Genomic DNA, 27,126 nt, shown 5'->3' with positions numbered 1-27,126 from the left:
GAAATCAACCTTTATTGTTTTATCTTCCTCATTGATCAAGCCATAAACAAGGTTTGTTATATTCGTCTCCAAAACCATATCAACAATCTACCAGTTTCTTTGTATCTCCAGTACTAAACTCTAGTACATCCTGCCTCATCTCTCCTGGATTTCAGCCATTGCCATGCATCCACTAGAATGTAAGCTCTGTGAGTGCATGGAGCTCTCTGTTTGGTTTATCGCTACATTCCTTACACTTAGAGAAGTGCCGGGTGCCTACTAGGCATTCAACACATATTTGTTGAGTTTTGAACAGCCTTCTAAATTTTTACCCTATTCCTACTTTTGACCCGCCATGATCATCCTCAATCTTTGCAAATCCTATTACACCTCTGCTTGAACTCTCTGGAATGTTTCTGATCCTACTTTAAATAAAATCCTAACTTCCTCCTTGGACTTCAGGACTCTGCAATGTCTGGTCCCAAATCAACCTCTCTGACTTCATTTTGTATCACTTCCTCCATTTGATTATGCTTTTCACCTGGTTTTTATCCGGTTAGTTCTTTCTTGCCCATTCAAGTCTCTGCTTAAATGACACCTACTCAAATAGGTCTTCCTTGATCTAAAATAGGAATTCGGGCACTTAATTACACAGCCCTCTTCTTTATAGTATGTGTTATTTCTGATATATATATTTCTGACATACATTTAATATATATAATATATATAATATATATTTTTTACCTGGCTTCCTCAACTAGAATGAAATATTCATAGGGACAAAGATTTTGTTTTGTCATAACTGTATTCCCAGGACCTAGAACAAGGCCTGGGGCTAGCAGGCTCCCAAAGATATTTGTTGAATGACTAAATGGATGAGCCACCATTACCATATATGTTAATTGGCCCTTTGTGACTATGGTTTCCACCAGTTCAAAAGGCTCTTATAGGACTCTGAATTCATGATGGCTATGAAGAAGGCAAAGAATGGAGCGGACCTGTTTTGCCCTAGGCTCAGAGCAAAGTGAACTCTCCCCAATGAAAAGTAGTTTGTCCTTATTATAATCATGCTAAAAACAAGTAAGCTATCTGATCTAGACAAAGTGTCATGATAGATTTGATAAAATGTTTCACTAAAATGGATATATAATCTAAATTTGTCTTTTAAAACTGGCATCAGAAAATCAATATTGTCTAGCAAATGTGGTATTTTGAAACACCTTTCTTTTGTTTGCCCTGTTCTCTAAAAGAGTTATAATTTATCTTCTTAAAAATTGCTCTATTATTTTCACTCACAGGTTCCTTAGTGGATGGTAATTATAAGAATCAATCTTTTCTTTTTGAAAATAAACCGTTTTCCTAATCCTCAGGTAATTTCCCTCCTCTCTATTGCTGCATACAAATAGCTTGGTGTCAGACGGGGCATCGGTGGCTCATGTCTGTAAACCCAGGCACTTGGGAGGCCAAGGCAGGTGGATAACGCGAGGTCAGGAGATGCAAGATCTCCTGCTAACACGGTGAAACTGCATCTGTACTAAAAATAAAAAATACAAAAAATGTAGTCAGGTGTGGTGGCAGGCTGCCTGTAGTCCCAGCTATTCGGTGAGGCTGAGGCAGGAGAATCACTTGAACCCCGGGAGGTGGAAATTGCAGTGGGCCCCCAAGATGGCGGCACCTGCCAAGAAAAAAAAAAAAAAAAAAAAAGCTGGTTCACACTTTTTTGGGGGCTATAATCGATGTTAGACGAATAGAAATTTGTAGTGTTGGCTAACATACTTTTTAAAAAATGCTCTTTAAATCTCATTTTCAAAATCTCATTTTAAATGCAATCAAAACAAAGTCTGTGTAATTTTATTATGTGCATATCAAGTCTATATGTATGCCAAATTGGCACCATAGCGCATCTGTTAAATTCCTTACACTCCAAAAAAAAAAATCTCTTTTGAGCATCTTCAAAGATAAAAAGGTAACTCTGAAGACAATTACGTTAGAAATAAACATTGTCATTTAATTCATTACATTGGGTAGTAAACTACAGTGTGGGAACACCATGTATAAAATTATTTATTTCTAAAATATAATGAATATAATGAAGATTTTATACAAATAACTCTTTATTACAAACAAAATGATGTAAGGAACAGAGTAAATATGCTTTTGAAAAAATAAGAGAAATAGATATCAAAAGAAAAAAAAAGATTATTTTAATAGAGATGGCATTTCACCACGTTGGTCAGGCTGGTCTCAAACTCCTGACCTCATGATCCGCCCACCTCCCTAAGTGCTGGGATTACAGGCATGAGCCACCGTGCCCGGAGAAAAAAAAGATTCTTATTATGGAAACAAATGAAGGTTTTAAAACATGCTTCTATAGAAATGTAGAAGATATTAATATGGAAAATTATATAATTGGAAAAATGATATAATTGGAAAAATTGTCAGTTTCAGGAAGGTTACTGGCTGAAAAGACTAATGCATAATATTAGTGACAAATTACTTTAATTCATATGTTAATGTAGAATATATGTATATATAGAGACACATGCATATATATTCGGAAGTCACTATAATGTATATTAGTGGCAACACAGAAATCAGTGCGATTAGGCCCCTGCCTTAAGGTGATTTTAGTTTGGGAAGCAAAGCAAAAGACTAAACCTAATTTATAGCAGATAAAAAAGAGCAGTGGGTAAAAATTTCCTAAAAAGAAGTACTAGGGGAATAAGACTGAAGAAATTACTCTCAAAAGGTATTGTCAAGCAAAGCTTCATGAGAAAGGTGATGTTTAATGAATATATTATTGTTACTAGTTATAACAATAACAATACTTAATAAGTTTTATAAGCTATTTATTCCAGATATTGTTGACTTTGGAACCAGAATTCATGTATTCAAAATCCACCTCTGTCACTTATGACAGGTAACTGCTTATCCACCTGCAAAATAAGGATACTGATAGCAGTTATCTTATATCACAATAGAAAGTTTTAGGTTAAATGAGTTTAAAATGTGTCAAATTAATTAAAATTTCTAAAACAGAAAAATTGACGCATAGTAAGCACTTTATGAAGTACTTGTTAAATTAATACTTAAATATATTTATATGGATTTAAGTGGAAATTTAAATAATGTGCATGCACCATGAAGTGCTGATGTATTGGTCAAGACTGAAAGCTACTATTCGTGCACTATCGAAGAGGGAAGTAGTGAGATGGAATGATCAGATATTTGAAGTGATCGAATAATAGTCAATAAGAAAAAATAAATGTTTTTGATATACTTTTGTTCTCTACAAAGCATCCATCTGAAAACAAAAGATAATGCAAGATTACTTACTATGTATTTCTTTTTTTCTGCCAGTAAACCTAATTATTTCTTAATTACAAAAAAAGACCTCTTGGGACTAGAAGGCATAATGCTGTCTTCTACAAATAAAAATTAAAAAATTGTTTTTTCAAACCAAACAATCAGAAATCATGGGCAGTTAATATTGTCTTTATAAAAAACATTTCCTGTTTGCTTAAATAAATATTATATCCCTTAAAGGAACAAAGCCTTAAGCTAAGCAATTCTTTGAGTGTTACACAAGTCTACATTTTCAGGTTCTGAAAAGTCTGGCACTAGGTTAAGCATTTGCGATATTTTCTCTTTAGCTGAGAGCGGGTCTCTCACTAAGCTACTGCTCCTTGATGACCAAGTCTATCTCTTGTTCAATGTATTATATCTACCTACACAGTGCCTGGCACATTCACACATGAATGAATAAATAATTGAAGCCAAAAAGGGTACACAAAACCTAGAAAGTACACTGCGCCTAGTTTAGGGAGACCAAATAGATGAGACCCAGTGAAGTCAGGATTTTCAGATAAACAATGAACAATTTTCAGTATAAGTCTCTCTCAAATATTGCATGGGGTATACTTACACTAAAAATTATTCATTGCTATCTGAAATTCTGATTTCACTGGGTGACCTGTATTTTTATTAGCTAAATCTGGTAACTCCAGTCTAGTTATTGTAATTAAATTAAGGTTTACACATTTATTCAATTAGCTAGTTATCAGCAAGTATTGATTGCTTCCTTAAATTATTAAATGATGTATTCCCTGCCTACCAAGTGCCAGGACTTATAAATAACACTGGCAGACTCTCACTTCATAGAGCATTTATTTCAGTGGGAGACTGGGAGAGATGAAAAACAAATAAGTGAAGTATTAAACTGGCAAGGTAATTTCAGTTAATGATAAGTGTCATGAAAAAAATCAAGCAAAATGATAAGGTAGAGAGTGAAGGATGGATCAAGAGCTGCCTTGGGTAGAGTGTGCAGAAAGGCATCATTAAATGATGAAAAGAGGCCAGTAGTATAGAGAGCCAGAAAAAGAGCACAAAAGGAAGAAGAAATAGCAAGTGCAAAGGATCCTGGGCAGAAATGAATTTGACTATTACAGGAAAAGAATGAAAACCAATTAGATTTCAGTGAGCAGGGGGCTGAGGAGCGGTGAAAACATGGTACAAGAAGAATCAAGAGCCAAAGCATGAAGCAACTTGCATTGCATGGGATGGCATTTGGATTTTATTCAAGTTGAGTGGGAAACACTAGAGTGATTCAGATAGGGAAGTGATGCGATCTGAAATACTTTGTTGTTGTTGTTGTTTGTTTGTTTGTTTTCTTTATTTCTTCTAAAAAAGGGGGGATACATGTGCAGAATGTGCAGGTTTGTTACATAAGTATACGTGTGCCATGGTGGTTTGCTACACCTATCGACCTGTCTTCTAAGTTCCCTCCCCTCAACCTCCACCCTCCAACAGGCCCTGGTGTGTGTTGTTCCCTTTTCTGTGTCCATGTGTTCTCAATGTTAAACTCCCAGTTATGAATGAGAATATGTGTGTTTGGTTATCTGTTCTCGTGTTAGTTTGCTGAGAATGATGGCTTCCAGCTTCATCCATGCCCCTGTAAAGGACATGATCTCATTCCTCTTTATGGTTACATAGTATTCCATGGTGCATATATACTAAATTTTCTTTATCCAGTCTATCATTGATGGGTATTTGTGGTTCCATGTCTTCGCTATTGTAAACAGCGCTGCAATAAACATACATGTACATATGTCTTTATACTAGAATGATTTCTATTCCTTTGGGTATACACCCAGTAATGGGATTGCTGTGTCAAATGGTATTTCTGGTTCCAGACCCTTGAAGAATCTCCATACTGTCTTCCACAATGGTTAAACTAATTTACATTCCCACCAACAGTGTAAAAGCATTTCTATTTCTCCACAGCCTCACCAGCATCTATTGTTTCCTGACTTTTTAATAATTGCCATTCTGACTGGCATGAGGTGGTGTCTCATTGTGGTTTTGATTTGCATTTCTCTGATTATCAGTGATGTTGACACATCTGATCTGAAATACTTTTACAAGACCCCTTGGAATGCTGTGTGGAAAATGAATGGGTATAGTGGGAGGGTGGGAGTGAAAGTGTAGCACCAGTTAGAAGGTTGGGGTCGACTCGTAACAGGCTGTGACTAAGGTGGGTGAATTGGAATCCACGTTGAAGGTAGAAGCAATAGAACTTACAAATGATTTTTAACTCTGGAATCGGAGAGGAATAGTGAGAGAAGGAGAGAAAGCCACTTGTTTTCTATGTATGGCCTGTATGTCAGGTAGATTAAATTGATCTTCTTTGTCCTTCATTCTTAGTTGCCTATATTGGCATCATCAGTGGTTAGCCTCTATTTCCTCGAACTCACGGATGTCTTCAAACCTGTACACTCTGGATTTAGCTGCTATGATCGGAGTCTTAGCATGCCGTACATTGAACCAACCCAGGAGGCAATTCCATTCCTCATGTTGCTTAGCTTGGCTTTTGCTGGACCTGCAATTACGGTAAGAATTACCCCCAAAATTGTGTTTATCAGTCCTGAAAAACTAAAAATCACCACATTTGTATAATAAATGGGTTCAAAGCAAACAAAAGATGAACTCTAAATCTTAAATCAAAATCATGTCTTTGAGATATATTGACAGTATCATGTGGAAGTTAATAGCATAACATTATTGGCATTAAAATGTAAACATTCTATGATTTGAAAAATGGTTGATTCCTAGTGTTTATTTGTATAAATCATTATGAAAAGTCTTGTAACTTTAGAATTGTCTTTGAACGGCTAAGAGGACATTTCTGGCACACTTCCTAATTAACTTACTTTACACACGTTTATTTGGTATCTGAAGCCTGAAAAAATGGGGGGAATTACATATTCAACAGACTGTCTTCCAAAAGTGCATTTGGTACCACTTACAGTTTCATTTTTTTTTTACTAGATTATCACTGTTTATTGATTATGAGTACTGAGCATAAATAATTATAAAGTAAAGATATAAAAACTCATTCAAGGCATGCATGCATGAACACATACACATACATACAGACATGCTCAAAGAATAAACTGTTTTATATTCAGAAAGGGCATTTGCATTTTAAAATGTTCATAAATTCAAAATAACTAGAAGAGAACAATTTAAATGTTCCTAGCATAAAGAAAAGATAAATACATAAGATGATGAATACCCTGATCACCCTGATTTGATCTTTACATGTTATATGAATGTATCAAATTATCAGCTATATTCTGAAAAGATGTACATCTATCATGTATCAATAAAAAATCTAAAATAAATAATTAAATAAAATATGTACATAAAGAAATGCTCTAATGTACTGGAACTGAATTCAAAACATAGTTGTTTTTAATGTGTTAATATATATTGTAACACACTTTTAGATAAATCTATTAACAAATAAGACTGGCCAACCGTTTTCACCACCTCTTTTGCCCCAAAAATACTACCTAAGAGGACAAGAAACACTTTTCAAGGGAAATGATATTGACTTCTATGGTGAAAAACTCTTGTTCTGCTTTTAGCATGTTCGTGAATGTCAAAGGAAATGGCTATGAAATTAAAAGTTTTATTTGAAAGCTTCACATTCTGGTTAATTGACCTGCTCAGGTTCAGTACAGCAGCAGTTTAAGAGTCTCTGCATAGATGTTCTAAACTCTACACTTTTATGTAGCTATGGATTTTTTAAATTCCCCAATATTAAATAATGCTGGGAATTATTTAATATAATGCTGTTTACACTTTAAATACATAGTGTATAAAATATTCTCAGAAGATAAGATGGAAACTTAATTTTCATAGAACTTTATCATATTTAAAAGGTCTCTAAATACTTTATAAATTAATGATTTATTCTATAGTGACTGTCAGATTATTAGAACTATTAATGATGTACTTGGAAGAAGCTGAGACTCTGAGACTAATAAAATATTCTTGGAGTGCAATATTGCTAGAATAACAGTATTTTCCTGTCATTTACTAAAGTTTTAATAAAAAATTCATATTATGCAGTCATTTTACCAGGACAGAAAAACAGAACTAAAGACAAAAGCCACATGATTATCTCAATAGATGCAGAAAAGTCTTTCAATAAAATTTGACATTGCTTCATGTTGAAAACTTGCAATAAACTAGGTATTGAGGGAATACACATCAAAATAATAACAGCCATGTATGACAAACCCAAACATCATACTGAATGGGCAAAATCTTGAAGCATTCCCCATTGAAAAACAGCACAAGATGAGGATGCCCTCTCTCACCACTCCTATTCAACCTAGTATTAAATTCTGGCCAGAGCAATCAGGCAAGAAAAAGAAATAAAGGGCATTCAAATAGGAAGAGAAGAAGTAAGACTATTGCTGACTAGTCACCAGAGGACATGATCCAATGTCTAGAAAACCCCATTGTCTCAGTCCAAAAGCTTCTTAAGCTGATAAGCGACTTCAACAAAGTCTCAGGACACAAGACTATTGTGCAAAAATCACTAGCAATCCTATACCCCAACAACAGTTAAGCTGAGAGCCAAATCACAAAAGAACTCCCATTCACAACTGCCACAGAAATAATGAAATATCTAGGAATACAGCTAACAAGGGAAGTGAAAGAGCTCTACAAGGAGAACTACAAACCACTGCTCAAATAAATCAGAGATGACACAAACAAATGGAAAAATATTCCATACTTATGGGAAAGCATCAATATCATGAAAATGGCCATACTGTGCAAAGCAATTTATAGATTCGATGCTATTCCCATTGAACTACCAGTGACATTCTTCAGACAACTAGAAATAATCTATTTCAAAATTCATATGGAACCAAAAAAGAGCCCAAAGAGCCAAAGTAATCCTAAGCAAAAAGAATAAAGCTGGAGGCATCACGTTACCCAATTTCAAACTACACTACAGGGTTACAGTAACCAAAACAGCATGGTACTGGTACAAGAACAGACACATAGATCAATGGAACAGAATAGGGCGCCCAGAAATAAGACTGCACACCTACAACTATCTGATCTTTGACAATCCTGACAAAAACAAGCAATAGGGAAAGGATTCCCTATTCAATAAATGATGCTGGGATAACTGGCTAGCCATATGCAGAAAATTGAAACTGGATCCCTTCCTTACACCATACACAAAAATCAACTCAAGATTAATTAAAAACTTACATGTAAAACCCAACACTATAAAAACCTTCGAAGACAGCTTAGGCAGTACCATTCAGGACATAGGCACAGGCAAAGATTTCATGATGAAGACACCAAAAGCAATTGCAACAAAACCAAAAATTGAAAAATGGGATCTAATTAAACTAAAGAGCTTCTGCACATCAAAATAAACTTTCAACAGAGTAAACAACCTACAGAATGGGAGAAAAATTTTGCAAATTATGCACCTAACAAAGGTCTCATATCTAACATTCGTAAGAAACTTAAACAAATTTACAAAAAAAATCCAATCCTATTAAAAAGTGGGCAAAGGACATAAACAGACACTCCTCAAAAGATGGCATACATGCAGCCAACTAGCATATGAAAAAAAGCTCAACATCACTGATCATTAAATAAATGCAAATCAAAACGACAATGACATACTATCTCACACCAGTCAAAATGGCAATTATTAAAAAGTCAAAAAATATTAAGATGGTGGTGAGGTTGTGGAGAAAAAGGAACGTTTATACACTGTTGTGGGTTCAACCATTGTGGAAGACAGTGTGGTGATTCCTCAAAGACCTAAATTCAGAACTACCATTCAACCCACCAATCCCATTACTGGGTATATACCCAAAGGAATATAAATCATTCTATTATAAAGACACATGTACACATATATTCATTGCAGCATTATTCAGAATAGCAAAGACATAGAATCAACCTAAATGCCCATCAATTATAGACTGGATAAAGAAAATGTGGTACATATACACCATGGAATACTATGCAGCTATAAAAAGAATGAAATCATGTCTTTTGCAGGGACATGGATGGAGCTAGAGGCCATTATCCTTAGCAAACTAACACAGGAACAGAAAACCAAACACTGCATGTTCTCATTCATAGCTGGGAGTTGAACATTGAGAACACATAGACATATAGAGGGGAAAGACACATACTAGGGCCTACCTGAGGGCAGAGACTAGGAGGAGGAAGATGATCAGTAAAAGTAACTAATGGATATTAGGTGTAATACCTGGGTGAAGAAATAATCAGTACAACAAATCCCCATGACATGCGTTGCCTATGTAACAAACCTGCACATCCTGCACATGTACCCCTGAACTTAAAATAAAAGTTTAGATAGATAAAGTTTAGAATATATATAAAGTTTATATATATATATGTGTATATACATATAGATGCTTTAAATGTATCATACTGCCACACCAGAAAGTGCTTATCCTAATTGGGTAAAGTGCTCAAAATTATTATAATTGATATATTTGAATTTGAAATAAATTACATAAAATACTATACAAATGATCATGCCTCTGTTATAAAAGCTGTATTGATATTTAATCATTTAAACAATTTGATTGTACATATCCAGAAGTCTTTCTCCCCTAGGGTATTTTACCAAGTTGCTAGGAAAGCAAATTTTGTTGTGGCACTCCCCGCCAGCACTATTTATTTCATGTTGCTTCTTTTGCTGACACTGTTACATGTCCAGGGGACAATAACCTTGGTGTCATCACTGTGTGCCTGCTTGTGTTGACTCATTCACATCCTATAATAAATTCTCAATATACAAGTTTGGGATGCTTTCTGAGGGATCTGGCATTAAAGCTTTCTTTCTTGAGGTCTGAGAAATAAAAGAGAAAATCCACCATGGCTCCCTTTCACCTGGCTGACGTGGGAATTCCAGTGCCAACTCCTTCCAGAAAGGCATCATTCAATTCCTGGGTCTCCATGGAGGCTCCATAGCTGCTGCATGCCTCTTCATGGAAGGAAAGGCAAACTAGGGAACTATTTACGCTTCAGGATTTCTGATTTCCCTATATCACTTCAGGATACTCCAAGATGACAGCAATTCATTCCCACCACACTGGTTTGATAGGTTTTAGGTAACCAACTGGGTGGTGAGACAGACTAGACTTTGCTGACATCAAACACTTTGTCACAGCTTTCTCTCCAAACATATACTATACTTCTAGATTTCACTCTAATTTCATTTTTTCCTTGGTTTTGAAGGCCTTCTCCCAAAACATACATTTTCTCGCAGTGATCCTCTAGAGTCTGCTGTCATCTTGTTCTAAAACCATAATTCTATCTCGAATCTTCCTACATATATAGCTATGCTAACTCCTTTCCCCCTCTCTTCCTGAAAGTAAAAATAACAGACTCTAATTTCTGACTTTCAAAGATGTCATTTTCTTTTCTATCTTTAGGGCAGCATAAGCCTGTTCCAAAAACGGGGTAGTGAGAAGGGATAGGGAGGTAAGCAGAACTCTCCATTTGGGGATGAGTGTCCAAAAGGACTTGTGTGAGGAGAGCTGCCACCAGCCACGTGGAGTGGAGGGAAGGCAAAGCAAAACAAAAGGCCTTGCTTCAGCCAGATTCTCCAAAAGGACCTTCATATGAATACAAAGATCAGCTAATTTGTATGCAGGAATTTAAATATGAATCATTCAGTATTTGCTTCCCAGATTTTTTAATGCTTTGAGAAATGTTTAAAAATAACTTGTCTTCGTGATGTTATACATGCAAGTGGAAAAATGTATTTCATTTATGTGAAATGTATATGTTTATTTTTCTGAAATTGCCCTTAAATTGAAAAATTTCTTTTTTAATATTCAATTTTCATTTACTTTAGAGTGATAAAGCAAGCATTCTGTTTTAGGTTCTTTGGAGATTATTTCTCAGAGAAAATGAGAAAGACTATTTGGGTTTATCATAAATCTTCATGAAGTCTATGTGAACAGAAAAAAAAGTGCACTTTTTCTTCCTGGAAATACAATTTTACTACATATTGGTAAACAATTAATACATCTAATTTTATAGAAGAATTCTATCAGAATTTAATTCTAGCTCCTGGGATAGACTTAGCTTTAAGAGACTACACAATCAATATGCTGAATATTAGACATGTTGGGGCTTCCAAAAAACATTCATTGAAAATTTAAACATTGAGGATACTGTGATGAATACTATAATAATTTTGTGGTTTTCTTTTACAAGAAAGACTTTTGGATTGTGAGTTCTCCCTATGATGACTGTTCCATGGCCAGTTTCCTTATAGTACTAAGAAATATATTTCCTCTCAAAACCTCCCCTGAAGTAGTCATTATAATATCTCCTCCCAACACCTGTCCATAACAACAACAACAAATTGTGTTCTTTTCAGGGTTGGGTACGGGACAAAACAGAGATTGTGAAAAGATACTTGTTGTAAACTGCTTTCTGTTTACAAATGCAACAGCAACAAATAATTTTCTTATCAGAACCTAAATTCTGACACCATACTGCAGTACAACAGTGTGCCATTCAAAAGGGGGAAACAAGCTGGGCATTTGGAAATGCACTGGGAAACATATCCCCACACCCCGAGGAGACTTAGCTTTATGCCAAATTGAATTATTTTGAAAACTCGTGAATGACATTAGCTGAGGTTAAGTGACAGAAGTGAGTGTGAGAAAATTAATGTCCTGTTTAATGACAGGGATGGTTGGGTGATGTCAGAATACTGACAAGAAACCTCTATACACATTACATGGTCTAGCCAAATAAGCGTTGTACTTCTTTTACATATGAGTTTTGAACATATTCAAACAACTAAAATAAAACTCTTGGCCCAGAGCGATGGCTCACGCCTGTAATCCCAGCACTTTGGGAGGCAGAGGCAGGTGGATCACTTGAGGTCAGGAGTTCACGACCAACCTGGACAACAAGGTGAAACCCTGTCTCTACTAAAAATACAAAAATTAGCCAGCCTTGGTGGTGCATGCCTGTATTCCCAGCTACTTGGGAGGCTGAGGCAGGAGAATGGCTTGAACCTGGGAGGCAGAGGTTGCAGTGAGCCAAGATCATGCCATTGCACTCCAGCCTGGCCTACAGAGCAAGACTCAGTCTCAAAAAAAAAAAAAAAAAAACTCCTGAAATCTCAAGGTCTCAAGGTCATTTGAGACAATGACTGTTGTATTGTATGACAACACACACTTTTCTATACAGATAAATGCTTATGTAATTCAACACTCATGGACAAGACGTGAATCATTACAAATATAATTATAAAGAGAAAACAAAATTATTCACAGAATTTTTATTGAGGAAGTGAAGGTGAAATTAATCTCTTTTAGCTGAATACAATACATTCCAGGGATAAGTGGTTAATTTTCTGGAGATGATGAATTTGAGGTAGCAGTTATACTATTCTGTGTAAGTGTTGTATTATGCTTTATCTGTCTACACAGAGTATAGAATCTATTGAATTTCCATGTCTAACTTGAAGTGCTAATGTAGGACTGTATTTTCAAAAGTATAAATGGTTAACTCAGCATCCAATGGTTTGAATTGAATTCCTTTTTATTGTTTCTATAATGATTGATCTTAAAAGAGTTTATTATGCCACATGATTTTCACACATATGGTTATAAGTAGAGTTCTACTGTGATAATTATTCTTTAAATTTTTTATACAAAGTAAGATTATTTATAATTAAACTTGTACCATATTCCCTACAAAAGTAAATATAGTCATTTAAGTATTCAAAGCAGAAGGCCATAGGCTTACTGTCACTAGTTTTTTTTTTTTTTTAACTATAATTTTGAACACTTCATAAAATAAATGTTAAGCTAGTAATGACAACTGAGAGGTTTTCCCTGGAAAACTTGTTTCAGTCTTAATCAGGGTTATAATATTTACAGTGACATGATTATTTGTATTTAAGAGCCTGTTAGTATCTCATTTCAGAGACTGTTAGTATCTCACCAATCGTACTTTCCTCAGCTCCACACATTTATAGCAAACCAATATCTAATTTCACAACAATCTTTTAGGCACAATTATCTCAAATATTTGAAAACTTTTCATGAATACAATGGATCATTTTAAATCTTGCTTCTGTTGTACAGGATAATTGACAACCCAAATGCCTAAGGTAGTTAGCAAATGTGAGTCCCACAGTAAAAGCCAAACATGCAAATCTCACCGTGCCAGGCACTGTGCTAGACAGTGAAGGTGAAAGGTAAATAAGAAACGGTTCTTCCTTCAGAAGGCCCTAATCTAGTGAGAGACAGCCAAATGAACAATTTCATACAGCTATGCTAGAGGGAAGGACAAGATGCTAAGGGAGCCACATAGATGGAGATGTAATTCAATTTAGGGTACAGTAAGAGGTTTCAAAGAAAACTTACTGAAGAAAATCATGCCTAAATCACATTGAGTTCCTTCATTGATCTCACAGGTCCTAAAATCCTACAGCAAAGTGCCCTGTTCCTTATCTTAAGAGTCCTCTTGATACTACTGTATGATTCTCCGTCCATTGTGAACACATTGTCTAAATGTCTATACCTAGGAAATATTATCCTGCTGACCTAGATTCTCTTGTAATCTGCATTCTCTGATAAGACAGCCACTAGCCACCTGTTGCCACTTCATTTTATATTTAAGTTTATTTAATGTTTACATAATTAATACAATGGAATAAGATTAAAAATTCAGCTACTCGTTTGCGGTAGCTATATTTCAAGTGATCAATACCCACATATGGGTAGTGGTTACTGTATTGGACAGTGCAAAGGACAGCTCCATCATTGCAGAAATATTTATGGGACAGCTATGCTGTAGACAGCACCTTTCTACATTCACACACTTTTCATGAATTGATCCTTCTGCTCAATCCCAAATTGATTTATGGACCCAATCTGCTGGTAAGATGTTCCAGTACATAAGAGTCCAGAAGACCCTACCAAATCTCATTAGAGTGGCCTGATTACTTAATTCTCACTGCTTGATCATATTCTCAGAAGAAATCACTGTGCCTCTAAAACTTTTAAGAAAATTTACATCTTTACTTTATTGAATTGATATGTTAAAAAGTGATGTGTAATTCCTTTATACCTGTTGGCTTAATAGGTATTCCAATATGCCTTTTCCTGAATACCCTTCTATCTTTGCAGATTATGGTAGGAGAAGGAATTCTCTACTGTTGCCTCTCCAAAAGAAGAAATGGGGTTGGACTGGAGCCCAATATTAACGCCGGAGGCTGCAACTTCAATTCCTTCCTCAGAAGAGCCGTCAGATTCGTTGGTGGGTGTGGGGAACCACAAAGAAAAGAAATGTTTTCTTTTTCAAATAGAAATGTTATATTTAATTATAGATATTAAGTCTCTCACACTAAAATTTAGATGTATAATTTCAGTACATGATGAGTTTTACATTGTACAAGAAACTGTTAAAACACCAAAATTTGGGCTTTGTATCTGAAATGTGTTATTTACATTTGTTGCCCATGTTTTGAGAGCTAAAATGCCATGCATTTCAACTTATTTGTGCCTTAGCTCTGGTTGAAGCATGAATTTATTTTAAAATGGTTTCACTGGATCTGTGTTCAGTTTTTTAAAATGGAGAACAAACGTCAGCAGGCCAGAATGAACAGACAACTCTTCAGAAATTACTTCAGTCACATGAATGATTCCATTTCAATTTTCCTGGAGTGTTTTCATCCAGAAGTTACTACACTTTGAAATGTCACCATTGAGTACTGCATCATGGCCATTTTTCCTTGGTTGTAGCCCCTAATGTTACCTTTCATCTTTCATGAGACCTATTAGAAAATCTATAGACCTGGCTATCATCATCTGAATCAAACCAGTTTTTAAACCTTCGTCTCTTCTGCATAGCATGGGGCCATCTTAATGTTGTTCCAGTCATAGGTCTTTTATTTTTTTAATATGGTTGAATAGTCACCCACAATACATCACACCCACCTGAATGTTTTCTATTCATTCCCAGTAAGTCGGCATAAAGTTATTTTTACCTGTAACATGTTAGCTCAAAATAATTGATGGCTTTGCTTAATCCCTAGTAGATAATTATACACAGATTTCTTTCCCACAAGAGGAAAAATCAGGTCTAACTCATGCCCCAGACTCTGCTCCACTAAGCATTTTCTTGCCATCACATTGAGATGATAAGGAAACAATAGACAGCTTAACAGCATCACAAACTCAGGCAAGGAAATAAAACTCCAGGACATGTAGCTGAACACAGAGAAAATATTCCCTAATGTAACAAAATACTGTGGACAAAGGACCACATACCCTCTCTCGACTGGAAGGATGATCCATTCCATCCTAGAGGACAATGTTCCAGAGCCTGCATCAGCAATAGGTCTAGAAAGTCCATTATCCAAAGGAAAAAGTAAGTCTTTGCATGCTTCTAGGAATTAGAATGTAGAAACAAAGTTTCTGTGTCATGAATCCCAGGTGTGTGGGTGGAGAAGCAATTGGAGGAGTGGTGGTTAGGTGACAGTAAGCAGTGAAGAAAAATGCAAAACAGGGTAATGTGCAAGCCAGCACTCCTGGTCTGGAGGCGGTGACTGAAGAATTACCCTGGTCCTCTCATAATGATTTCTATGAGCAACTCATGAATCAGAATGCAAGCTGTCAAGTCAGAATGAATCTAGGGTGACAAGAAAACCTAGAGTGAGCAGGTTCCAGATCATGTGCCTGTGAGCAGAGAGTTGGACTCCCAAAGATAAGGCCAAGCAAGCAATTTCAAGCAGATATAGAGTTTGCATGTACAAGTGCAAGGATTTTTTATTTGATGGTTTAAGACTGGTCCTAGGAGAGAGAGAAAAAAGAATTTGGACCAAGAGATGTAAGAACAGCATGTCCAAATTCCAAAAACACAGGTCGGCTCCCCACATTAGTGCACCTAGGATACGATTGTCATTTCCATATCAGGGCCTGCCGACGTCGTCTCTGCTTTAATTAGGATTCCTAGTATGATCACAGCTTGAAGAGAATTAGAATGGATTCTGTAGTGTGTGATGACTGTGGCTAGTGTTAGAGACCATCAGGGAGAAATAATCCTGGCAACTTAAAAATGCTAAGCAAATTAAAACTACTTTAAATTTTACATCATTCCACACATGTCATCCCTCTCAAATCATACCTTAGCATGCTCCAAGTGTCTGACAAGTGACTTACAGTTAATGTTAAGAATTGGTCCTTTATAACCAAATTAACAAAAGTGCCTAAAGTTACTACTTCGGAGATACTCATTGCCTTTACTTTGGCCATAAGTATCTGTTTAGAAGTTTAGGAATTTTCTATAGTGTCTTCTTGAAATTAACTTAGAGAAAATGAGCACAATAGATTTTAAGATCTTAATTCATTAATGTTTAATGAATACGTTTGATGCTGACACAACGACCAACTTGGTAACAATTTCTTTCATTTTGCTTATAGGTGTTCATGTATTTGGACTATGCTCTACAGCTCTTATTACAGATATCATACAGCTGTCCACAGGATATCAAGCACCTTACTTTCTGACTGTGTGCAAACCAAACTATACCTCTCTGAATGTATCTTGCAAAGAAAATTCCTACATTGTGGAAGATATTTGCTCAGGATCTGACCTCACAGTTATCAACAGTGGCAGGTTAGAAATAGGTCTAAAAACACTCTGCATCATTGTTTTCATTATTCAATTGCTGCTTGGAGTATCACTTTGAGCATGGCTTTTTCAGTCGTAATGATTTTTTTTTAATTTTTATTTTCAATTCAATGATCTCTTCAATGACTAAACCATAGAAACCTATTGGGGGCTTATTCCAAATTCTTCCCTATGTCTCCAAATTTCAGCCCACCTTCTTGCTACTAGTCCCTATATCACCAAACTCCACCATGTTTTGTGATCGATCCTATACTCACTATGGTTTTAGGTTACTATAAATGGTTTATTTCAGAATATTCATAGTCAGTCATGGCTGACAGTCAATATAACTCTAGGACTGGTTTAAATGAAAGACTAAACATATATGAAAGTTGTATCTCCATTATATGTTCTATTAAAAAAATGTGAATTTTTCTTTTTGTAAAGTTTGAGAAGGGATAACATCTAGGATTGCATATATTTTCTTTGAATCAGGTCTAACTCATGCCCCAGACTCTGTGCCACTAAGTTCATTCATTCTTTGAATGAACCTAGGTGTGCATAGCTTCTGGCCTTACATGTCAGAATATAAAGGAAACTCAAGAAATTACCAATGCATAAATTTTAACAAATAAAGCAAAATAAACTTATATGACAAGAGATAGTAGTTTAGAGGCTCAAAAGAAATAAATTGCAGAGGGATAAGGGCCAATCAATTATTGTAAGAATTGAATTTTCCATTCAATAAGCTCCCAAATATTGACTAAGGAGTCAAAAATAAGTTAATAGGTACAACTGAATAATTAAAGCCTGATGTTATGTGATTATACACATTAAGGTTCTCATGTATCATTCAATAATTTTGGACCTACAGCCAAGACCTATGTCCTCTATTTTTTTCTCAGTCCTATTATATTAACTTATCTCTATTGAATAGGGATCTTCTTTATCATGGTACCAAATAATTAGGAAGGCACTAATTTAAGTGAATTTTATTTTTTCTAATTTTTTTAATTCATTGAAACAAGTCTTTATTCTTCTTTCGCCTGCCCTTTTCAATGTCTCTTCACCATCCTTGCCTGCTCTTTAAACTGTTTAAACAAGATGATTTATGATTCTTGAGATGAAATTACTGTAAAGTGTACTACATTTTGTTAATTTTGTAGAGAAACATTTTGTTAAAATTAGACTTTTCTTATGCTTTCTAGAGTACTAATAATATACATTTAGATCCAATGCCATGAGAAAATAACTTCATTTTTAAAAAATTCTATGTAAATAAAACAATGTATTTAGGAGCATAGAAAAAGTTTAAAGCTTTAAACCCCTAGGTTTTATGAGCTGTTACTTTGAACAGGTATAACTCTTACACCAAAGAACAATGATGTTTTCCAATCCATTTCCACTTTCAACCATCCTTCTAGTGATGTAATGAAGCGGCCCCTTGCCAAGCTAGCAGTTCTTTATACTGGAAAGTACATCACTATTATTTGTTAATATTAATGGTGACTAGCAGTATTTATTTTATCACTAAGGTCTTTTACCAGAAAGCTGAACAGAAAGTAAAATTATTGCTTATTGCCTTGTGATTTTAAGTTGAACATTTTAACCACTCAGTGTCTTTGAGATTATTGCTAGCAGTGTATCTGAACTACAAGGCATAATTTGACTATCTTCTTTTGGCAGAAAGTCCTTCCCTTCTCAACATGCAACCCTTGCTGCCTTTGCAGCTGTGTATGTTTCAGTAAGTAACTGATTCTTTTTGTTGAGTTGTGTTCTGCAGAAAATCTGAGCAATGAATGTTGTCTCCAGGTGACTAATTAGATGATATACCCATGTAATAACAGAATGGTAAATTTAGTACTGCAGCCTTAAAATACAATGGCATCCAAAGCAGAAATCAAATGCTACTATAAAAAATAGTACAGTAAAAGAATTTTTCTACACAGTTATAATAATATTTATTTATTCTGGTATCCCTTTAATATTATACTTCATGGAAGGATATTATGAATTATAGGAATGTTACAAAACTTGAAAAAATCACAATACCCACAAAGACATACGATGTGCACACACACACACACACAAACACACACACACACACACACACATATGCTACTTTAGTGTTTCTGTAACAATTAAGTTTTAGGTCAGTGTAAATTTGGAAATGTTGTACAATGAATAGTCATTTTATCTAATTTATACAATAGTCCGTGAAGTCTTTCCTGAGAAAAATGAATGAAATTATATGACAAGTAACATGGAGACTAAACAGTTAAATGGCTAACTCTACTGGTTTGGTATTTTTCCAACTTTCATGTAATTAAATGAGAGACCTGTTATTTATTTGGTAAATTTCATCATGCATATCTCCTCTTGGCAGGTACAGAACATAGCCATAGGAAGGGGGAATGAAACAGTAAAACTGAAGTCAGTTGTATCAGACTTTTAACTTTTTATTTGATTATAATTTACTAATAAAACGGCCTTTCTAACATACTTAACCCACTTCTTCCATTTTTAAGATGTACTTCAATTCCACATTAACGGACTCCTCTAAGCTTCTGAAACCTCTCTTGGTCTTCACATTTATCATCTGTGGAATAATCTGCGGGCTAACACGGATAACTCAGTATAAGAACCATCCAGTTGATGTCTATTGTGGCTTTTTAATAGGAGGAGGAATTGCACTGTACTTGGTAAATAATTTACTATTATCTTATAAACCAAAGTTTAAAATGGAAAACATGCAGAGAATATTTTGCACTATAATAACTTCCTTGCAATATATTTTAAATTTACAAGGAAATGGATGCATCTCCATTCTATGCCAAAACACATATCCCACTTTCAACAAAATCATTTATTGAACTCTTACTATGAGCCAGAAATTGTAATTTTGAAAAGATTTTTGAATTTTGTCTTTATGCCAACCAAACAGGAGGTGGGCAGGGACTACTATTGATAGTATAATTATAATATTACAGATGAGGAAAGTGATTATTGCCGAAAGTAAGGTTAGTGAAAACAAAAATTTAGTTAAAGGTTATATAACTTGTCCAACACCACAAATTTAGCGCCTGAATGTTACTGTGATACAACTAGTATTGACTTCTTTAACACTACTGTTTTTTCAAGAGTGGTCTTCCTCTAAGGGAAATATCCTCAGCATAAGGAAACTGAGATTGTCCATTTCATTTTGTCATGCATGCATGCATTCATGCATTTTACATTTATTCAATATCTAATCTGTGCCAGGGATCGCATTGAACATGAAAACACTGAGAAATAAGATGTATTCTTTAGAAGTTTACAATGTAAAGATTAACATAAATATAAATTGTTACAACATGTTCAATGATATAACAGGGTATGAACAAAGTATTTTGGGAACAGCAAACTGCCTGAGGAAGTTAGAAAACACGTCACAAAAGTGATGTGTGTGTGTGTTGCTGCTGTTGTTGTTGTTGTTTTTAATGAGAGTTCCATGGGCTAAAGAAAGGAGGGAGGGCATTCAAGAAGAAGAAACTACATATGCAAAGAGACAGGCATCTGAAAAAGCAAGTGGAAGTGGAAGGTGGGGGAACCGGAGGAAGGAGACATAATGGCCAGGTTTCCAGCATTGAACACTGGATCGATGATGACTTCATTAGCAGACCAGGTAAATGACAGATGAAGCAGATTTGTGGGAGTAAAGGGAGTTGAGGGGATCAATTGAATCAATAACTAGTTGAGTAGTTGCTTCTGGAATCCAAAAAAGCAATTAGTACTGGAGAAGGATATTATTTAATGGAAGTACCATTGTAGTTACCACGGGTATATAAAATTGCCAGCTCATAAAAATAAAAGGGAGCCAGGGACTACCAATAAACAAGTGACAAGCAGAAGAAAAGGCAATAATGAAAGAAACTGAGAAAAGCTGACAGAAATAAAAATAAATTATCTGTAACTACAGTTCTCAATCATGTGGTCTTAGTGCCCTTGGAAAGGTATTGCAAGAAAATGATTATCGAAATACAAGTAAAGGACTGAAGTGTGCTATAATTTTATAAGTTTTTTTTTTTTCATAAACTAGCATAGTCAAGATTGTCACTTTAAAAGTTATTCTTACTCACATGCATTCTTCAGTGCAGGAGAAAGGGATCAAATTAAAGTTAGTGTGCCAGGAATTGTGCATAAGCCTGGGTTGCCTATAGGAGTGTTGGCAATGTGCATTGCAGAAGAAATAAAGAAGACTGGAAATGCCACTCTCTAGTTTATGTATTGCTTTTTGCATGTGTGTCATTTCATGATGTCCTGGAATTAGTGTGGGATTTATAGCCCAAAGGATTTGATTATGAATCCAGATTTTCCGCCACTTAGCCAAGTCACACAGCTTCTCAGAAGCCTGTTTCTTCACCTACAAAATAAAGATACTAACTCTCTGTCCCATGTCATAACAAGAATTAAACAACTATAGTCATGTGTCACATAATGATATTTTGGTCAACCATGGACCACATATATAATACCATGATGATCCCATAAGATTATAGTACTACATTTTTTCTATATGTTTTCTATATTTAGATATGCAAGTGCTTACCATTGTGTTGCAATTCCCTAGAGTATTCAGTGTAGTAACATGCTGTAGGATTTTGCAGCCTAGGAGCAATAGGCTCTACCATAGACCCTAGGTGTGTGGTAAGCTATACCATCTAGATTTGTGTAGGTGAACTTTATGATGTTCACATAACGACAAAATCACCTGTCAACGCATTTCTTATAATGTATCCCTGTCATTAAGCGACACATGGCTGTACTTGTATGGAGACCTTATAGTTTAGTGGAGGATTTTCCCCAACTTACAAATTTAAGTACAATTATTAATAGAACTCATGTAGGGATTGCTCATTCTGGTGAGAGCATAGATAGATACTTAGAAGAAGGTTTCAACCAGGAATTAAACTACTCGAAGAGGCAAGAGCTTGACTTTATTTCATTTCTGTCTGCACTCCTGCCCTAAAATTGGAAAATTTTCAGTTCTAAGTCAATGTTTTGTTCATTGTTAAGCATGTTATAAAATGTCAAATCAATTTTTTTTTGTTTTGACTTGAAAAGTAGACAGTGGTTACCTCCTTTTGAAATTAGCACACAAATAGGTGTCTGCTGCTTGATTTTATTTCTAAACCAAGTATCTCAAAAACTGAAAGTCCAGCAGGGATTAGATCTTCTATGTGCCAAAAGGGTAATGATTTTGAGGCTGAACTTTAGGCTTTTTCCAAATTTTGCTTCCCAAATCTAAAACAAACAAACAAAAATATACACTGTGTATGAAGACAAAATTAAACAAAATCTGGCTCAAATTTAGTGCAATGGTACTAAATTGATCAAATAGTATTTCCCAACTTATGACCAAGTTTAAATCAGGAAAGAATCCAAGTGCCCCAGTCTGGTGATGGTTTTGGCCCTCTCTTCCAAGAGCACCCTGTACAATGCCGAACACACAAGGCTGTACTCAGTGTGGGTAGCAATAATATATTTCTCTGACCTTATTTCAAAGCCAGATATCATGTTTTATGAATGATATATTGTTCTATATTTTGTACACCTCTTCTACTTTCCATCATATGATTGAAAATGGAAGGTAAAATAAATCATTTAAGCCATTTGAGATGTCACTCAACAAGAAGTTCCTAAATCCGGAGAAATGAATTGCTTTGAAAAGCAGGAAAAAAACAGTCCTTATTTCTCTCTTGTCTGCTTTTTCTTCTGAACAAATACACAAGATAAGATTGACAAAAACATCCAATAGGATGGAGAAAAGAATGGGGTTCACATTGCTGAGCAATTCATGTAGTGATTTATGACATAACTAACAAACTATTTCCCTGCAAAAATATAGTTTTCGTGTTTCATTATTTGTATTAGTCAATGGTGTGTAAGAAGCATATACCTAAGTATGTACTTCGGTGGGTATTCTAAGGAAACCCTCGTGACTGTCTTCTAGTGCATTATTTATTGCTTTTTCTCAAACACTAGGGCTTGTATGCTGTGGGAAATTTCCTGCCCAGTGATGAGAGTATGTTTCAGCACAGAGACGCCCTCAGGTCTCTGACAGACCTCAATCAAGATCCCAACCGAGTTTTATCTGCTAAAAATGGTAGCAGCAGTGATGGAATTGCTCATACGGAAGGCATCCTCAACCGAAACCACAGAGATGCCAGCTCGTTGACAAACCTCAAAAGAGCAAATGCTGATGTGGAAATCATTACTCCACGGAGCCCCATGGGGAAAGAGAACATGGTTACCTTCAGCAATACCTTGCCGCGAGCCAATACCCCATCTGTAGAAGACCCTGTCAGAAGAAATGCGAGCATTCACGCCTCTATGGATTCCGCTCGATCAAAGCAGCTCCTCACCCAGTGGAAGAATAAGAATGAAAGTCGAAAGTTGTCCTTGCAAGTTATAGAGCCTGAGCCTGGACAGTCACCACCCAGATCCATAGAAATGAGGTCAAGCTCAGAGCCATCGAGGGTAGGGGTGAATGGAGACCACCACGGTCCTGGCAATCAGTACCTCAAGATCCAGCCTGGCGCTGTCCCCGGATGTAACAACAGCATGCCTGGAGGGCCAAGAGTGTCCATTCAGTCCCGTCCTGGGTCCTCACAATTGGTGCACATCCCTGAGGAGACCCAGGAAAACATAAGCACCTCCCCCAAAAGCAGCTCTGCTCGGGCCAAGTGGTTAAAAGCTGCTGAGAAGACTGTGGCCTGTAACAGAAGCAACAGCCAGCCCCGAATCATGCAAGTCATAGCCATGTCCAAGCAGCAGGGTGTCCTCCAAAGCAGCCCCAAGAACACTGAAGGCAGCACGGTCTCCTGCACTGGCTCCATCCGCTATAAAACCTTGACAGACCATGAGCCCAGTGGGATAGTGAGGGTTGAGGCTCACCCAGAGAACAACAGGCCCATCATACAGATCCCGTCCACTGAAGGTGAAGGCAGTGGCTCTTGGAAGTGGAAAGCCCCTGAAAAAGGCAGCCTTCGCCAAACTTATGAGCTCAACGATCTCAACAGGGACTCAGAAAGCTGTGAGTCTCTGAAAGACAGCTTTGGTTCTGGAGATCGCAAGAGAAGCAACATTGATAGCAATGAGCATCACCACCACGGAATTACCACCATCCGCGTCACCCCCGTAGAGGGCAGCGAAATTGGCTCAGAGACGCTGTCCATTTCTTCTTCCCGCGACTCCACCCTGCGGAGAAAGGGCAACATCATTCTAATCCCTGAAAGAAGCAACAGCCCTGAAAACACTAGAAATATCTTCTACAAAGGAACCTCCCCCACACGGGCTTATAAGGATTGAGTGATGTCCATCCCATCATTTGGGCTACTCCCAAAAGACCATTTGTCGATTCTACCTGTGCTCTGTTCCAGTGAATTGGGAAGTCTCACCAAGCTAGATTGTCTACCATCAGCCCAGAACTCTGTAACGTTTCAGAACTGCTCTACTCAAACTTGTAGATCTCACATCAAGGAGAGGGAAAAGCACAATGCAAGAACCTAACTAACGTGATGGTGTGAAGAGTTTTCTTAAGACCTGTCGTCAAACTTAAAAGGTTTTGCAGAAAGCAGTATCAAAAGAAAGTGGTTTTCTTCAAATGTATACTATTTTACTTCCTGAATGTGCCAACTTTGGGGATTTTTCTTTATAGTGAGCTGTGGGAACCCAGAACACACACGTTTTCCCTACAGCAGAGGCCATGCAGTATTATATATTCATTTTGCAGAATCTGCACCTACAGCTCAATACGGTTGGTGCTGATTATTATAGTACATATACTATGTAAACTCTCAAACTCTATTTAGCTGTGAAATAGTGGTGTGCAATTCCTTGTTAAAGAAATGCTACTTTATTAAGAAGATGCTGGCTGCTTTGTGTTAGAATAGGACACCCCGCAGCTTCTCTGTAGTGGCTCTGTCACAGTCAAAAAATGAAAAGGTTTTTGTGCGTTTCTTCAAAATTCTGCTTTCTTCAACATCAAAATTGTGTAGGAATATTTTCAGTGAAAGGGAATAACTAGTACTTTTCTGCATAGTTTTCTGCTGCTTACTTTTATTTAAGTATAGGTACTGCTAATGAATCTGTTTTCTTAGTGAGTAAATTTGCATAATTTTATAAATATATTATTTTAGAGAATTTTTTGAAATTGTTGTGATCATATTTTGCTTTCTATGGCTTCTCCTTAACTTATTAATTTTTTGATGTTATAGATACATTCTCCTATTTTAAAAGCAAAAATAACAATTGACATTCCTTGAGCAAAATATACTGCTGTGAATTTGCAAACAAGAAATCTGAGCCAAAACTTGACATTGTGGGTTACATTGCCAGAAATGTTGGTCAAGTTTGACCTTAGATGTCTACAACTAGCTGGCATAGGTTACCATCTTAACAAGTAATCTAAAAGTCCCATTTGGTTCTACATTATTAACTTTTTTTTTTTCTACATCCTGCTGACCAGTAAATTAGAGCCACACTGGTTAAGTTCGACCCTTGTCTCTAAAACATTTTTGTTAATTGGACACCAAGAGGAAGAATCTGAAAAAAAAAATGCATATTGGTAAGTCAAAGTAGCTCACGGTATAAATTAAGAGTGACTTCAAAATATCTGAATAGGCGCAGTTTTAGTTTAATATGCAAACAACCATTTTTGCTACCTATCCTGAATCAAGCCTTGAGCCTAAATCAAAGGAAACCAATACCATTGATAATAAGAAGATAAAAACAAAATATTTTGGAGTGTTTTCCAACTTACAGTATGAAGACATATTCAGTTCTTGGAACTTAGTATTAAACCTTTTTTACGCCATTTCATAAGAATTCCGATATATACTTGATGATTGCCAAGGGGATGAAAGGAAACCACAGAGATGGTTGATCTAATCTTAGCTCACTTTCCAATAATAGAAAGAGTTGTTTACAGATGAATAGTATCACATCATTATCAATTTCTACATGAAAAGGGCAGAGCTTTCTAGAAAAACCAACCTTGTAAGGCATTAGGAATTTAGCTGAAACCAGCAGAATTGAAAACTCTGGCAATAAAACATGGACTCAACTATATCCCTTCTGGCAATTTCCTTCTCAGAGAGGGGAGTGGGAATAAAATGTTGCCTTCCCCACTTCTCACCACCACCATCATGACGCTTCTACTGGCTTTTGCCAGTTTGTAGAGGGAAAGGTGGGTTGGTTTTAGTACTCTGAAGAACAAAAACAAACAAACAAAAACCCCTGCTACAGCATTTCAGGTGCAGTATGATATTTCCTAATCTTTCCTATTTCTTAACAAAAGATTTTAAAGTACTTCTCTAGTCATTGAAGTTTTTTTTTCTTTACATAAATATTGATACATTCTTTTTCTACTCAAAGTGCCAAAGGCTACAGTTTTTAATGACTTAACAAATTGTACCACATTGTTAAGGACATGTAATGACAGACACTAGAACTCAGACCTCTGCATGTATATTTGATAACATGTCTTTTGTAAAAAAAAATTACAAAAAAATTTGTTTACATTCCACTGGTACCTTAATTTAAAATAAATCAGACTAACAGGTGGTATCTCTTCTTAGTGTTCTATTTATCTTATTTGCTAATGGGAGCACTTCTTCCTTTGTTAGGCTGTGCTTTACTGATAAAACCAAGTATTGAATAAAGAGAGTTAATTATCTTTTTAAAGTAAATAAAATTATGAAAATATATATAGTATATATAAAGTATTGTGTTTAATAAAATGTTATGCAATGTTTTCCAAACTGATAAAGTTTGTAAAGTGCTATAAATGTATTTTGTTAAGTACAGATAAAGCTATTGTGTGAGTATATTGTGCTAAAATCATAGAAATAAAGATTAGATTTCTTCATCAAAATTGGAATATTTTGGTTTTTACTTCAGAGACTGAATAGATGATAGCTTGGCTTATAAGAAAATAACTGAGGAAATAAGAATAAATCAGAATTGATTAAATTCATAATCAATGAATTTAATACATAAACATAATACATAATCAATGTTTAGGAATGGGTTACAATTAAGAAAGAAAAGTTTCTCAATCTATGACATGTTTTCTTATTGTTTAGAATTTTATTT

At 35.7% G+C, this 27,126-nt stretch overlaps 1 protein-coding gene across 1 annotated transcript in view; it reads left to right on the top strand.

The window, feature by feature from the left end:
• Positions 1 to 26,905, top strand: part of PLPPR4 (phospholipid phosphatase related 4) — a 48,489-nt gene extending 21,584 nt beyond the window's left edge. The window contains exons 2-7 of the mRNA XM_017853408.1: positions 5,683 to 5,868; positions 14,505 to 14,634; positions 16,800 to 16,995; positions 18,676 to 18,733; positions 19,518 to 19,691; positions 23,014 to 26,905. Of these exons, the coding sequence (XP_017708897.1) occupies positions 5,683 to 5,868; positions 14,505 to 14,634; positions 16,800 to 16,995; positions 18,676 to 18,733; positions 19,518 to 19,691; positions 23,014 to 24,339 (2,070 nt within the window). The 3' untranslated portion in view covers positions 24,340 to 26,905. The remainder of the gene's footprint in view (positions 1 to 5,682; positions 5,869 to 14,504; positions 14,635 to 16,799; positions 16,996 to 18,675; positions 18,734 to 19,517; positions 19,692 to 23,013) is intronic.
• Positions 26,906 to 27,126: the final 221 nt, after the last annotated feature.

This window comes from Rhinopithecus bieti, unplaced genomic scaffold, assembly GCF_001698545.2.
Source record: "Rhinopithecus bieti isolate Rb0 unplaced genomic scaffold, ASM169854v2 scaffold_35903, whole genome shotgun sequence".
NCBI lineage: Eukaryota > Metazoa > Chordata > Mammalia > Primates > Cercopithecidae > Rhinopithecus > Rhinopithecus bieti.
The sequence above is the reverse complement of the archived record's forward strand: the minus strand, read 5'-3'. Positions and strand labels throughout refer to the sequence as shown.